General features: G+C 48.8%; 1 protein-coding gene across 1 annotated transcript in view; it reads left to right on the top strand.

Annotated features, from left to right (window-relative positions):
* Positions 1–12,983: 12,983 nt before the first annotated feature.
* The window catches only part of ITGB3 (integrin subunit beta 3), a 44,959-nt gene continuing 43,103 nt past the window's right edge, over positions 12,984–14,839 (top strand). The window contains exon 1 of the mRNA XM_037070002.1: positions 12,984–13,289. Within this exon, the coding sequence (XP_036925897.1) occupies positions 12,998–13,289 (292 nt within the window). The 5' untranslated portion in view covers positions 12,984–12,997. The remainder of the gene's footprint in view (positions 13,290–14,839) is intronic.

The following is a 14,839-nucleotide window of genomic DNA, read 5'->3' on the forward strand; positions in this document are numbered from 1 at the left end:
GCCCAGAGGCTGGGGAGATCTGCAAATGTCAGACTGCTAGCTTTTCCCGTTGTTCTTGGTGCTCTGGACTTGAGTCTATGTAGACTTGAGTCTACAGCCTATGTTCATTAATTTTAACAGGAAAAAAATTCCACCTCATTTTGGACTTGAGCCTTCTTGGCCTGTTCTCACAGCCCCATGCCACAACTTTTGTTCACAATTTGCTGTTGGCTACCCTTCCTTCCATCCATGATGGGTGGGAACCCGACAGAACTCTCTTTCCTCAGCCCCATCAGCCTCTTTCCCCCTCCCCACCTGTTTCCTTGTGCCGCTGTTCGCAGTTCAGCTGCAATAGGAATGGTTTCTTCACCATAAACACCCCTGTGGGAACATGTGTGCTCTTTTTCCAAGGAGAGAATTTTCACCATATTTCCAAAGGGGTCAAGGACCCAAAAAGGGTTAAGAACCGCTGTGTCAGAGCCTTTGTGGGAACCTGTTTATCTTTCCCCTGAGGGTCTGGACGTTGCATGTGGTGCGGCCAGCCTTCCTTCCGGACTGCCACGGGCTCTGAGATAGTCTGTCTTCTCCTCCCAGCGCTCTCTTCATTTCCACCTCTCACCCAGCAATTCCTTGGGCCACACTTCAGGTGTAGAGAGGAAGCTCCACCTTTTAGTTTGACTTCTTCTGTGGCCCCACTTTTAGCTGAATAAGGTGCCTCTCGAGTTCCTTTGGATCTTGCCCCAGACTCCACAGGATCTGCCTGGGGTGCGCGCCCTCCCCACCCCTGCTGGATCCCGGGGGTCACAGGCTCACTGCATCCCTGTGGTCACTTCTGCTCCTCTGTTCATTTATCAGGTCCCGACGGCCTCCCCTGGGCTTCCTCCCTCAGGCGTGTGGGTTCCTCGGAGATGTGAATCTTCAGCAGAGTCAGCGCTCACACACCCACTGTCCCACTAGTTTAACTTTTCTTATGACAGCCCAGTGTCCAGCGAAGATGATTCCCACCTCACAAATGCTTGGCCATACCCAAGACAGGATGTGCACTTTCTAGAAAGTCTTAGTCATTTTGCATTTTCATAAATCTTCTGTGGAGCTATTAGAGACAGACATGGTATTTTGTGACCAGGGGCCATCATCAGTGTAGAGACAGGGAGTCGATGATGTCCTTGTCTCAATTGTCTTTATGGCGTGTGAACTTGGTCTCGGCATCTGAGGAATTACAACAGCTCATCCCTCAGAGCCGGTCTCAGGGCTCTCCCAACATCTCTGCCCCGGGCTGCAAAGGAGATTCCAGACAAAGGTCTCCTGGGCCCTACCCTTTCTCCCATGCCATTCCCACTCACGCTTCAGCTCTCAGCTCAGCCCCTCTGTGCTGTGCATGTGAAGGAGGAGCCAGAGGTCAAAGATCTAGCGTTCAAAAGTGTGGTTACCAGTTGTAATGTGGAGCGAGCCCTTGTGCGTGGAAGTTAGTTTCACAATCACGTACTTGATACATTGCTGGTGCGGCCAGTTTTTGGTTGGCTTTAGAACTGAGTCTTTGTGATATTTGGCCAGGGTCTAATTTCTTATAATGGTGGTCTAATTTCTTATAAAGGCATGTTGCCAGGTTTTTGGAGCATATAAAATCAAATAAGACCTTACCCTCATGGAATATCAGGACAGGGAGGTAAGCTAAGACATGTACTGTGCACAAGTATAAAGATATCAAGTAGAAGGCAAAGACTGTCACATAGAGACTAACAAAGAAGTGGGGGGATTTTAAAGGGGGAAGGAAGATTATTTCCATTTAGGAGATTGGAGAAGGCTCTTTGGAGGAGGAAGAGCTGGCGTTGAAGCCATGGGGGTGATTTTGACACACTAAGGCAGTGGACAGCGGGTTCAGAGAGCATCTCGGGGCCAGGATGGGCCTCCACCCAGGAGCGGTGTCAACCTCGGGCAAGTTGCTCGACCTCTTCGATCAATTTCCTGATCTATAAAATCGGGAAAATAGCAGCCCTGACCCCAGTGGGTTATTACAAATGACTTAATACCTATAAAACACTTAAAACAGTGCCTGTATCATGTAGTAAGGACTCAATAAATATTAGCTCTGGAGGGGAGAAGGGTTTTTCTAGGCAGAGGGAACAACCCTAGAGGAAGAAGGAAAATGAAACAACTGTTTTTTGTGGGGCAGGGGGAGAACCCTCAAATAATAGAAACACCCGGGAAACAAATGGAGAAATACTGCTCATCATTATGGGCATTACTGCCTCTACGGCATCCTCACCCTGTGCTAATGCTCTTCCAGTAGCTTTCAGTGCATCCTCCGGTCACCCTCCCCAGCGACTCCCCTGCGGGGCAGGTATGACAGTCTGCAATCTACAAAGGAGGAAACTGAGGCCGGTGGAGACTAAGTAGCTCTCACAGTGAATGGGCAGAAGCTTCAGGAACCAGACCCACGCCCTCGCACTGCCCACGCCTGTTTCCCCAAGTCCCGGCTGCAGAGCCCCTGCTTATGCTGGCTCTTCCCGGCCCCTCAGCCCCACGCGTGCAGTTTGTCACCTACCAAGTTGCTTTCTTACTCCAGGCTTCAGTCTCTTTTTAAAGTAAAAGAGTCAAGGATGCTCTGAAAGTCCCTTCTAGCTCTAAGAGGTCTGATTTCTTCATCTCCCCTGTCCTCAAACCTTGTCTTTATTTGGCTGTTGTGTGTCACTCTGGTCACCAACCATCCTGGTCACAGGCACGCACATGGAAAAAGAGGGCAAAGCGCTGGGGTCCCTTTGGTATAGACCTGCCAGCAGGTTAGAAAGAAAATCAGACCAGCAGGTAACAAAATTGGAGCAGAAGTCCCAAGGTGACTTGGAGTAAGGAAGGGACCAGAGTTGGGATGCGAGTCAGAGACCCTTCCGGGGAGCAGGGGTTTAAAAACTGACCTCAAAGGAAGTGGAGGGCGCTGCTGCGGGCCCCTGCTGGGAAGGTGGACCGGAGCGACTCCCTGGTGATCCCGCACGTTTAGTGTTTTTCTTTGTGGCGTCTGGGGCAGCTGGTTGAGACGAATCTTGTGGGTTGCTGCAGGGAGAGATGGAGCAGGAAGGGAGTGTTTGAGGGGAGACAGGGAGACGGGAGGCAGTGAGTCACTTGGGTGATATGGTTTGCAGCCCAGGTGGACATGTTATAACACTAATCTTTTCTGAGGGTTTGCACTTGTTGGGTCTTGCTACATAATCACTGTCGTATTTTTTTACTTTTTCCCCTAGCTTGATAAAAAATACAATTAAAATTTGTCACAGATTAATAGGCCTGGGATTTATGTCTTACCCACATAGCTAATTTCATGTGCCTTTGCAATTCTATTGTGTGTGTCTCTCCCGCCTTTCAGCATGCTACCATTCGTTTTTAAAAGACTTTTAAAGTTTAGTCCACTTACCTCAAAGGGTACCCATGGTTACTTGCCACAATGTCCAGAATATCCATCATTAATCACCTTTTTGCAGGGTAGGCATTGAAGGCTCTTGGGTATGGAAAATGCCAGGGTTTGGAACTGAGGACTACAACTTACCAGTGAGTGACCTTGGGCAAGGGACTCTCCCTCTCTGTAGCAGTGTCCTCATCTGTAAGATGAGGATAAAAACAGTACCCCTTTTAAGGAGGTTGTGAAGATTTTCCAAGGCACTACGAATGAAGCATTGAGCACAGTGCCTGGCGTGTAGGTTCAATCTTACTCAGGAGATTGCCCAGTAGAATTCTGAAGCAGTAGGAAACAATTTTGTCTTGTGGCCTGGGCAGAGGAAAAGTCCAGGGAAACAGGGCATCCATTAACTAGGATGGTCCCAGTCCGAAGGTTTTACCTCGTACAAATTCCCCTATTTAGGTGATAGGCATGAGGGTCCTTTGGGAAGAACCAAAGACACAGTCCAGGAAGACATGAATGGCAGCTGTGAATAAGTGCCCAGAGGTAGTCGCAGGTGTCTAAGGCCCTAAGGCAAGGAGAATGGAGCAAGAGGGTGGGGAGGAGGCACGGTGTCAGGGAAGTGGGGGTGTCTCCTGCCAGGGGTCCTAGTTAGAGTCAAGCAGGGGTGGGCTCGCCCTCTCCTCCTCCCTCAGACCTCGTGGCTTCCAGGTCAGGTCCAAGCACTGCGGGTCTCACTGGCTTGGAAACACCCAGAGCCATGGGGAAGCACACACTGCCAGTCAGATTCCTCTTTGTCATCCTTTCAGGGAAAAGCTGACTCCCAGGGGGCCTTTGTTTGGCCCAGACCTTGGTCTAATACCCAGGTTTTTCCAGTGTGGCTGTCATATCTGGGGAGTCAGCTGGGCCGGGCTGGTAACTTCTTATAATAGCCAAGACAGGAAGTGGTCATGACCTGGAAATAGAGCAGCCCCAGTGGGTGGAAGGGTAGGAAAAGGCTTTTTCTGGGAAAAGGGCCCTGGGTGCCTCCTTGAGCTAGGCACGCAGAATTCCTGGGTGCGGCCTGGGCTGTGGGGCCCTAGGGATAACTTCTTCTTTATGGACTTCCCAGTTTTAGCTCAGAAATGGGAAGCCCAAGAATGTTTCATTCCAATAGGAATTTTCTCCACGAGTACAGCAGTGCCAACTGGAAACATTTGGAGGTGTCTGGCCCCTACACCCACCCTTAAAGTAGGGAGACAGTGGGTTGTAAAGTCAGAATGACCTGCTTTCTCAGTCCCTGCTTCGGCACTTACTGCCTGGGTGACCTCAAGCTAGCTACCCCAGCTCTCTGAGCTTCCATTTCTTCACGGGTAAAATCAGGATTCCATGTGACTCTTGTGCTGACTAAAATATGAAAACATTCTTAGCATATTATTTATTCATAACAACCACAAAATAAATGACAGCTAAAGTAATAATCGATCCTAATCATAATAAAAATGATAATACATAGTCCCTTCACCCCTCCGAGCCTTAGTCCTGACCTCTGTAAAATGAGCTATTTCAAGGATTAAGTGGGATGATCAATATTTGTAAATGAGGCACTCCGAAATTCTCATTCTCTGAAACCCAGGTCAGCGCTTGTCCTGGCGAAGAGAAGGGAGTGGGGGAAGGGAGCCGCTTCCAGCCTGGAGGAGGCTAATGGAGAGGACCCCTCTCCTCTGAGTAGAAGGGTCAAGGGATCGGAGAATGGACTGGCAGCAGCTCAGGCAGGTTTAGGGGGCCCGCTGACTGGGTCCTGCTTCTACAGAGAAGCTGGCGGGTGGCAGGGAGCTGTGGGTACCACGGATACTGGGGACAGTGAGGGACTGGGTCCTCAGTGGGCCAGAAGATGAAGGGCTCCCCGTCCCAGGGGGTTCTAGGCTCCAGAATTCCCCAGGAACAATGTTTTTTATTTTATTTTATTTTATTTATTTATCTNAATGGACTGGCAGCAGCTCAGGCAGGTTTAGGGGGCCCGCTGACTGGGTCCTGCTTCTACAGAGAAGCTGGCAGGTGGCAGGGAGCTGTGGATACCACGGATACTGGGGACAGTGAGGGACTGGGTCCTCAGTGGGCCAGAAGATGAAGGGCTCCCCGTCCCAGGGGGTTCTAGGCTCCAGAATTCCCCAGGAACAATGTTTTTTATTTTATTTTATTTTATTTATTTATCTTAGAGGGGAAGGGAAGGAGAGAGGGAGAGAAATATCAATGTATAGGTGCGTCCCCTCCCGGGAACTGGCCTGCAACCTAGGCATGCGCCCTGACTGGGAATGGAAACTCGATCCTTTGTTTCGCAGGCCCACGCTAGAAACAACAGTTCTTAACATTTGGGATCACAGACCCATTGGAGAAGCTTGTGAAAACTAAGGACTGTTTCTATAGAAAAACAAACTTTTGCACATTAGAGGGTTCACAGATTCCTAAAATCTCACTCAGAGACTTCAGGTGAAGAAACCTGCCCTTGGGTTCTGAAGGAATAAGGGGCCTGATGCTTCTAGGTATTGGCAGGAAAAAAGGTCCATGAGCTTGGGACAAACTGGGACTTGTCCCACCAGCACTAATGATGCCAAGGATCAGCCATGGGTTGGTGCAGGGTCAGGGAAGCTGACCAAGGAGCTGTCGGAGGGTGGTCTCCCTGCTTCGGTTTGGTCAACACTGCCCAGGGACCTAGCGACAGGCGGCAGCAATGGAGCTGTGGGAATTCTGACTCGCAGGCAGAGTTTGGGGATAGCCTGGACTCCAGCATAGAGGAGTTAATCCTAAGAGGGAAAAATAGCTCACATTTATTGAATACTTACTATATGTCAGTCCCTGTGCTAAATGGCATGCATTATTATTATTTTTTTCTGTTGAATCTCCATTTCACAGATGGAGAAACTAAAGCTTAGTGCAGTTGAGTAACTTGCCCGGGATCGTGGAACTAGCAAATGTTGGAGTTAGGATTCAAATCCTGGCCACCTGGCTATTGTGGAGACAATAGTCTCCTAAAAAGGTGAGTAAGGAGGGCCTGAGCCCAGCTGCAAGTTTGGGTCCTCTGGAGTAGGGCCTCAAGGAGGATGACTGGGGATTTAGAAAGATGCCCGGACAGGAATTCGGGGCCAGAAGCCAAGCAGCAGCTCTGTTATCAGAGTGAGACACCATCCTGGCTGGGGCGTAGGTGGGGAAAGGGTCTGGTTGGCTCTACCAGGGGCCGGGACAGGAGCAATCCTGGGCCCAGAGCTGGCACCCGGGCCTGGCCACGTGGCACCACGTGGGCAGAGCTGGGATGAAAGACCCGCGGGCTCTCACGTTTTCTTCTCAGCGGAGGAAGGTCTGGCTCAGGTTCTGGGAGGCAGGGCCTGGTGTTCTTCACTACCGCATCCTCACTGTGCTGAGAAGTGCGCGGCACGCGGAAGAGCCCAGTCCGTGCCTGGGAATGAATGCTAAATGCCAGCGCTGAGTTCGTCCCTCCACCACACCTTGATAAGAATCTAGGAGTAGTTTCTCACACGGCTCCCCGGAGCCCAGAAATTCCAAGTTAGGACATTTTTAGCCCATTTTCCTTCAAGCCAAAGGAACACCTGGGTCTTCCCTCTCTCAGTGGATAGAAGAGCTTCTGCCAAATGTGTAGGAGGAGAAGATGCTGAGCCAATCCACCACTCCATGCTTAGTTTCCTTAACCAGAGGAATGGATTTGTACGGAGAGGGCTATCATCGCTCCATAAATAATAAGAAAAATAATATATCCCTCTGTGCTTTTCAGATTCCCAAGGGCTTTCCTCTCCATGGTCTCAGAGAACTTCATAATCAAGGGTGAGTGTGAGGAAGGTACAGAGTGGGGTTGGGGGTGGAGGAAAAGGGCAGGGAACAGATAGTCATTTTTCACAGATAAGAAAGTGAGTACAGAGAGGATGTGGAGACTTGTTTCAAGACCACCTAACTAGTAAGAGGTGAGGCATGGATCTGCATCCAGAGACCTTCTGACCCTTAGTCCAAGAGGAATTAAGCATGACCTTGAAGGCAAGAGGTCCAGAAAATGGCCACAAACCTTGGCCAGTCTGACACGACTGTGCTCCAACCGGCAGTGGTGACAAGGAACTGAACAGACAAGGGCTTCTCCCCCAGGGGACAGACTGTTCGTGAAGCACAGGCAAAGAAGTTCTATTTTGGTGTCAGTCTGGCCAAGGTTAGGCAAGGGGTCAGATAGTGTGACTTTTGCCTCTCAGATGGATCTCGGGGAAGATTTTTTAGCTGTCATGAATTAGAGACCCCTCCACGGTCCTAACGACTGGGGAGTGCGGCACTTCGGCAAATCACAGAACGGACACTTAGGTCCACCAACATTTTTGCTTGATTAAATTTACTATCAAAGACTGTTGAGAAGGTTAAAAAAAGTAGAAAGTGATTCTTTTATTTACTGAGAGCCTCGGAGGGACTATAAAGATAGTAAGCTACAGTCCATGCCCTTGAGGATTCCACTGCCCAGTGATGGGGGAGGAGGTGGAGGTAGGTAATAAGATAATTATAGAACTTCTGCCGCTGACTGTGACAAAGCCACTGGCATGGGACTTGCTCTACCACAGTAAACAATGAATGCAGACAAAATATTTGCGGAACTACTTTGGACACTGAACACAGGCAAAGCAGAATCATAATCCTTGAGGGAAGGGAAACACGTGAGGTGAGTGAGCCCTACACCTGCTGAGCTTTCGGTGGGGGCCCCTTTCTGGAATACAAGGGAAAGAGGGTGGAGCCTAGAAAGCACCTGATGGTCTCACTGAGCTGAAGGGCAGAGGTTAGAGTTCAGGGCTACTTCGGAGCTGGTACCGGTGGGGAAGGCTTTCACAGAGGAAGGTGTGGCACAGAGAGGTGTCCCCCGAAGCGTGCACAGGTATTCCCCGGGGTTTCCAGGTGAGGATGCGCGGCACCGGCACATGGAGAGGCTCTGCAAGGCTCAGTGGAGAGCAGCTGAGAGCCAGAGCAGATGGTGGTGGACACAGGTGTCGGAACTTCAGTTCAGGCAGAGTGAAGAGATACCACTGAACAACTCAGGGCACTTCCACGATACAGAAAGTTTCTACTGTAGAAAGGACCACATGCTACAATACAAAACCACACACTAAGACTAAGGCTAACATTTAAAAAGAGAGCAGCCCTGAAAAAAGAGTAAAACCATGCCTGACTAGATGAAGATAATTTGCCGGGAATTTAATTGCCTAATAGAACAGAACTCAAATAGTCTTAAAGACAACATAAACTCTAAAATGAATAATCCACAATGTTTAGTTATAACCTAGCATTCCTCTACATGTGAAGAAGCAGGAAACTGGGACCCATAATTTACAAAAAAGAAACATGAGTCAGAATTAGCAGACTGGAATTTTTTAATAGCGCTGTGAACATGTTTAGAGACTTCAAGGAAAATGTAAACATAATGATTGAAGATATGGGGAATTTCAGCAGAGAAATTGACACTGTAAAAGAAATAAAGGAAAATTCTAGAATTTAAAAACACAATGTCCAAAAGATTCCCTGGATAGACTTAATAGCATATTAGAGATTGCATAAGAAAGGATTAGGAAATTTAAAGAGAGACTATTTAATATGCAAAACAAAGAAATGCTATTTACTTATTTACTTATCCTGTCTGAGGATATGGGATATGCTTATTGATTTTAGAGAGACAGAGAGAGAGAAACATTGATATGAGAGAGAAACATCCATCTTTTGCCTCCCATTTGCAACCTGATCAGGAACCAAACCTGCAACCTAGGTATGTGCCCTGACCAGGAATCCAACCCTCAACTTTTGGTGCACAGGATGACGCTTCAGCCAATGAAGCCACCCAGACAGGGCAAGAAATAATTCTAAGAACTAAGCCATGTTGAACTGGCATCAACGAACATTGGTTGACAGGAGACATAATGAGAAATCAGCGTGGGATCCTGAACTGGATGGATCCTGGAACCGGAAAAAGGGCATTAAGGGGAAGATTGGCAAAATTCAAATACTGAAGCCAGATTAGCTAATAGTATTGTATTGGTGTTCATTTTCTGTGTTTGATAATTATGTTGTGGTAATATAAAATGTTACCATTGGGGGAAACTGAGTAAAGCAGAAAAGGTGACTCTAGTATTTTGCAACTTTTCTCTAAGTGTAAATGATTTCAAAAGAAAAAAGAAAAAGAAAAAGAGAGCCCAAGGGGAAGAAAAGGGAGCAGGAGTGTGAGTGGGGCCGGACTTCCCAGCACTGGAGGCAGAACAGTGGCGGCCAGCGCTGGGGGACTGGGACGGTGTGCTCCTTAACACTGTGTTCGCACTGTAGATTAAAGGGCGCTATGCCTTGTTTAAAGTTGCTTTAATGTATTCTATTAAGTCTTCACACAGAATACAGGTTGTTTTAAATAAACAAACAAGAGAAACAATGGAGGCCAGAAAACAGTGAAATCACATTTTTAAAGTACTGGAAGAAAAACACTTGTCAACCTAGAAATCTATATATAAGAAATATTAAAAATGAGGGTGACTAATATTCCATTGTACTACTCAGCCATAAGAAAAGATGAAATACTGCCATTTATGACAACATGGATAGATCTTCAGAATATCATGCTAAGCAAAATAAGTCAGACAGAAAAAGTTAAGAACCATATGATTTCACTCACATGTGGGATATAAAACTGAAACCAACAATTGAACAAAAAAGAAAACAAACAAGAACTCATAGACATGGAGAATACTATGGTAGGGAAGGGAAGGGAATGGGGGCGAGGAGTAAAGGGTGAAGGGAGTCACGGTGATGAAAGAAGATTTGACTTTGGTTGGTGGGCATACGATGCAATATACAGATGCTATATCATACACTTGAAACCTATATAATTTTATTCACAAATACTTTCTGGACACACTTCACACACAGATGTACACATATGTGTATATATAGGCACATATGTATGCATGTGTGTGTGGTCTATTCAGAAGGTATCCAGCCATGTAATATGAAAAATAGAGACACTTTTTGAAGAAGATACAGGACACAAGAAACACTGTACACAGGACAATGACACCTCAGTCCCCTTCAAGGTAGACACCTTGGGACCTCACACAGTTCTCGCAATGGCCATCAGCTGCTCTGTCATATTTTTCTGAATCACGTCGATGGTCTGAAATCTCTTCCCTTTCAAAGGTGATTTCAGTTTTGGGAAAAGCCAGAAGTTGCAGCCAAATCTGGGCTGTAGAGAGGCTGAGTCACCTGAGTGATCTGATGTTTCACCCAAAAAACTCTGCAGAAAACATGATACAATAGCATTGTTGTGATGAAGCTGCCGATCACCAGCTGCCCATAGCTACAGACTTCTGAATCATCTGAATAATTTCCATGGAGGAATGCTCAAATTTAATGCACAATTTGATGCAGATGTTGCTCTACTCTCTCATTTTGAATGCAATGCCACACAGTACACATGCTCACTCAAAGGCACCTACCACCCCCGCTGACTAGTACAGTGACGTTGTCACTGTTCACACATGCACATTGCAGTCCGTTTTTCTTGGCTGCCAGGTTACATCAATATCAGCAAACTGTTCTTGTTATGTTAACAGTGGCTAGATTTCTTCCAGAAAGACTATATATATATATATATATATACACACATATATGTAATAAGCAAATAAATAAATACATCAGCAGATATGTAAACAGGCTGCGTGACTTGGATTTTGCTCCAGGAGCAATGGCAATGCTGTTGAAATGGCTTCTGGCCTACAAGCTTTCCACCAGCTAGGGGAAGTGTGCGGAGCCGGAGGCTCAAAGCCCAGGTTAGGAAGCTCAGGTACGCTTTGTGGGCTGGCTCTTCCTCTGCCCCCTTGCAAATTGTAAATGACATTTCCACTGATTAGGCCGTGTCCATCTCTGTGGAGTGAGGGGCTGGAGGAAGGGCGATATCAGATGAGATTATGTCAAAGACATGACATTTGAGAGGTTCTGAAAGATAAGTGGAATATTCAGGTGGAAAAAAGAAGTCAGATAAAAAGGCATGGAATGTTTGGGGAAGGTATCTTCCTGGCCTAGGGTGAGAGATGAGGCAGAGCTGAGTCCCGGCCAGTCTAAAGACAGGGCTTACGGAAGCTCAGGGGCAGCCTGAACATTCTTATGGGGGCCAGGAACTGGAGAGACTTCCAGATCCTCACTGAGGCCTTAAGCTTTGTTTCAGAGTTACTCATTCCACAGCCTGCACCAGCCCCAGCCACTCCCTGGTGGCGTTCTGCCTCACAGGACTACTAGCATTTTGCCTCTTTGAGTTTCCTGATGTTTCTCATTTGGGGAAGACGAAGAGACCAAGAGGAAGGACTGGCGGGGCTGGGGATGGGGTGAGGAAAATATGATAAAGCTCCGAAGCCTGTGACTTTGAGTTTGGAGAGAATATACAGTAGTCACCCTTTATCCATGGTTTAGCTTTCCATAGTGTCAGTTACCCACCGTCAAGTGTAGTCCGATATCAATATTGAATGGATAAAAAAAAACACAAACAAACCCTGGCTGGCCTAGCTCAGTGGATTGAGCGTGGGCCTGTGAACCAGACGATCGCGGTTCGATTCCCAGTCAGGGCACATGCCTGGGTTGCAGGCTGGTTCCTTGCAGGCTAACTACCAGCAGGGAATGCACAAAAGGCAACCATACATTAATGTTTCTCTCCCTCTCTCCTTCCCCTCTAAAGATAAATAAATAAATAAATTCTTAAAAATATTGAATGGAAAATTCCAAAATTACAGAATTTGTGAGTTGGAAATCCGGTGCAGTTTTGAGTAGACCTCCAGGCCTCTGTCCTGACAGGAACCTGAGCTGTCCCTTTGTCCAGGCTGTACTGTACCATTGCCCACTCTTGGTTATCAGGACGACGGTGACATTATCACAGTGCTTGTTTTCAAGTAACCCTTATTTTACTTATTAATAGTCCCAGAGTGCAAGAGTGTGGTGCTGGCAATTTTGATTTGTCAAGGAGAAGTCATAAAGTGCTTCCTGTAAGTGAAAAGTTATGTATATATAGTGAAGAAAACAGAATATACAGGGTTTGGGGATATCTACATTTATAGGCACCCACTTGGGGACTTGGAACGTATCCCTTCGCGTAAAAGGGGTGAGGAGGGTGGTGGTGGTGGCACTACTGAACTGTGCCCCGAAATGTTCCTCAGATACTCACTTGTGTGAGCAAGAATTTGTAGAGAGAGACCTGTATGGACATCACTGCTTATACAAGCTGGAGATGAGATTTTTGTCCCCGGAGACTTATAGTCTACCTGAAAACCGAACTAACCAAAGGAAAAATTAGTGACCAATAAAGGACTAAAACAGTGACTGACAGAGTAGGCGTTCAACAAATATTTGCCAATTAAATGCGTGAAAATGTCAATGCACAATACACAGAGGCCGCAGGCAAAGAGCAATGCAGGTGAAAGAGAAAGCCAGGTGGGTGTCTCTGAGGATGTGGAACTAGATCAGAAGAGGGGCCACAGGCTCCTGGCTTTTCCAAGCGCACCAAGTGCACGAGCGGGGCCCCTGGGAGCACGTCTGCGGAGGACGTGCCTTGCCCATGGACTCGCTCTGGTCCCAGCCACGTCTCGCCTGCGGATGGACGCGGTGGGAGAGATGGCGCGGTTTTCCACCGCCCCCTCTCCGACTCAGGGTCCAGAAAAGGGCCCCAGGGAAGGAAGCGCAAGTCGGTGGCCCGCCCCGTTGCGTCCCACCCACTGCGTCCCCTCCCCTCCGGCTGCGGGAAAAGCGGCCGCGGGCGCTGCTCCTAGCTGTGCGGCGGGCGGGCGCGGCCGAGGCGGAGCGTGGCGGCGGGCGGACGAGATGCGAGCGCGGCCGCTCTGGGCCGCGGTGCTGGTGCTGGGGGCGCTGGCGGGCGTCGGCGCGGGAGGTGAGTGAGGCTCCCGGCGCTCCCAGCGCTCCGCGCCGCTCATCCTACCGCAGCCAGGTTTTCGGACTCGGAGCAGGAAAACCCGGCGGGCGGGTCCGGCGGGTTGCGCGAGGAGGGAGCGGGGCCAGGCTGAGGCCGTCGGAGCCGGGAGCCAGGGGCCTGCCCCGCCCCGCCGTGGCGGGGTCAGGGCTGCGTCCTGCGGGACGCCGGGGCCGGTAGCCGGGTTAGGCGCATCCCGGCCGCCTGGACGTGCGCGGTGCGCGGGCCCCGCGTGCACGCGGGCTGCGCTCCGCACAGGTGTCCCGGGCCCTGGGGTGGAGACTGGCCGCGGCGGCCGGGGCGAGCGCGGCTTCCCAGGGCTGCTCCCGCGCGTCGGCGGGGGCGTGTGGTTGTAGTTTCTCAAATGAGAGCGTGCGCGCGCGGGTTTGCCAGTTCCTCGACATTCCTCTTTTTCCTTTGGGTTACACTTTCTCCCTTTTCTTTTTATTTTAAAACTTGGTGGCTCCCTGCGGGAGCGATTCGGAGAAGAATGAGGACTCTGTTCCGGGTGGTAGCGATGCCTCTGCTTCCGGTACAGACCTCACGTTCGAAATCTCTCCGGGGTGTGCGAGGAGCCACGCCTGGGGTCCCTGAAGCTGGCGTAGATCCCTGGCTTTGTCTCTCCTGCTTCTGCACACACTGTCAACGGCCAAGGCAGTTGGCATTTGGCCTCATTGGTGCTGAGGAGGGCAGAGCACGGCGCAGCCTGCGGGTGCCGCCCGAGGTTCTCCCGGAGCCCTGGTGAGCTTCCCAGGGCGGACGCTGGCTCCTCGTCCTCCCGGGCCTTCCCGTGCGAAGGAGGCACAAGTGTTCATTTACAGACTTGTAATAAAAGAAGTGGTGCTCATTGTAACAATTTAGTCCCTGCAGAAAGTATTTTTAAGTAAGATTCATCAATAAGTCCATTTCAGACATAGCTATTCAGAAATACTTCGATGACTGCCCTTAAGATGTGTGTGAGTGTGTGTGCGTGTGTGTGTGTGTGTGTGTGTGTAAAAGATTATACAGGACAAGGCAATACCTCTTTCAAAAAGCCCTTTTTCTGAGATATGATTGACGTACAAAAAACTGTACATATTTAATGTATGAAACTTGATGAGTTTGGAAAGAAGTATACACCCATGACCACATCCCGTGAACCATGATCTTGACCGAGGAGTTACAGAGAAGTTGTTATTACTGAAGCTTCCCATGTGGTAGAAGCTCAAATAATCAACTGATTTTTTAAGGCTGCAGCGAGCACCTGACGACCATGGCACAGAAATAGGAGTCGCCAGCATCCTGCCCAGGGCGTTGTTAGAGCCTTGGTTCAGACGCTGCCTGCTGTTGATGGGCCAGTGGAGAGATAGGCAAGGCCGACTCAGCTGTCTCTTATAAAGAGCCTGCTCCGTGAACTTAACCCATTTTTTTGTTTTCTTTTCCTTTCATATCCACAGCTTCCTGATTTTCTGGATGATTTCTGAGTCTAATCACTATGTGTGTGTGTATACACATAACATATATACATATAT

This window comes from Sturnira hondurensis, unplaced genomic scaffold (assembly GCF_014824575.4).
Source record: "Sturnira hondurensis isolate 20B ecotype Veracruz unplaced genomic scaffold, ASM1482457v3 Scaffold0018728, whole genome shotgun sequence".
NCBI lineage: Eukaryota > Metazoa > Chordata > Mammalia > Chiroptera > Phyllostomidae > Sturnira > Sturnira hondurensis.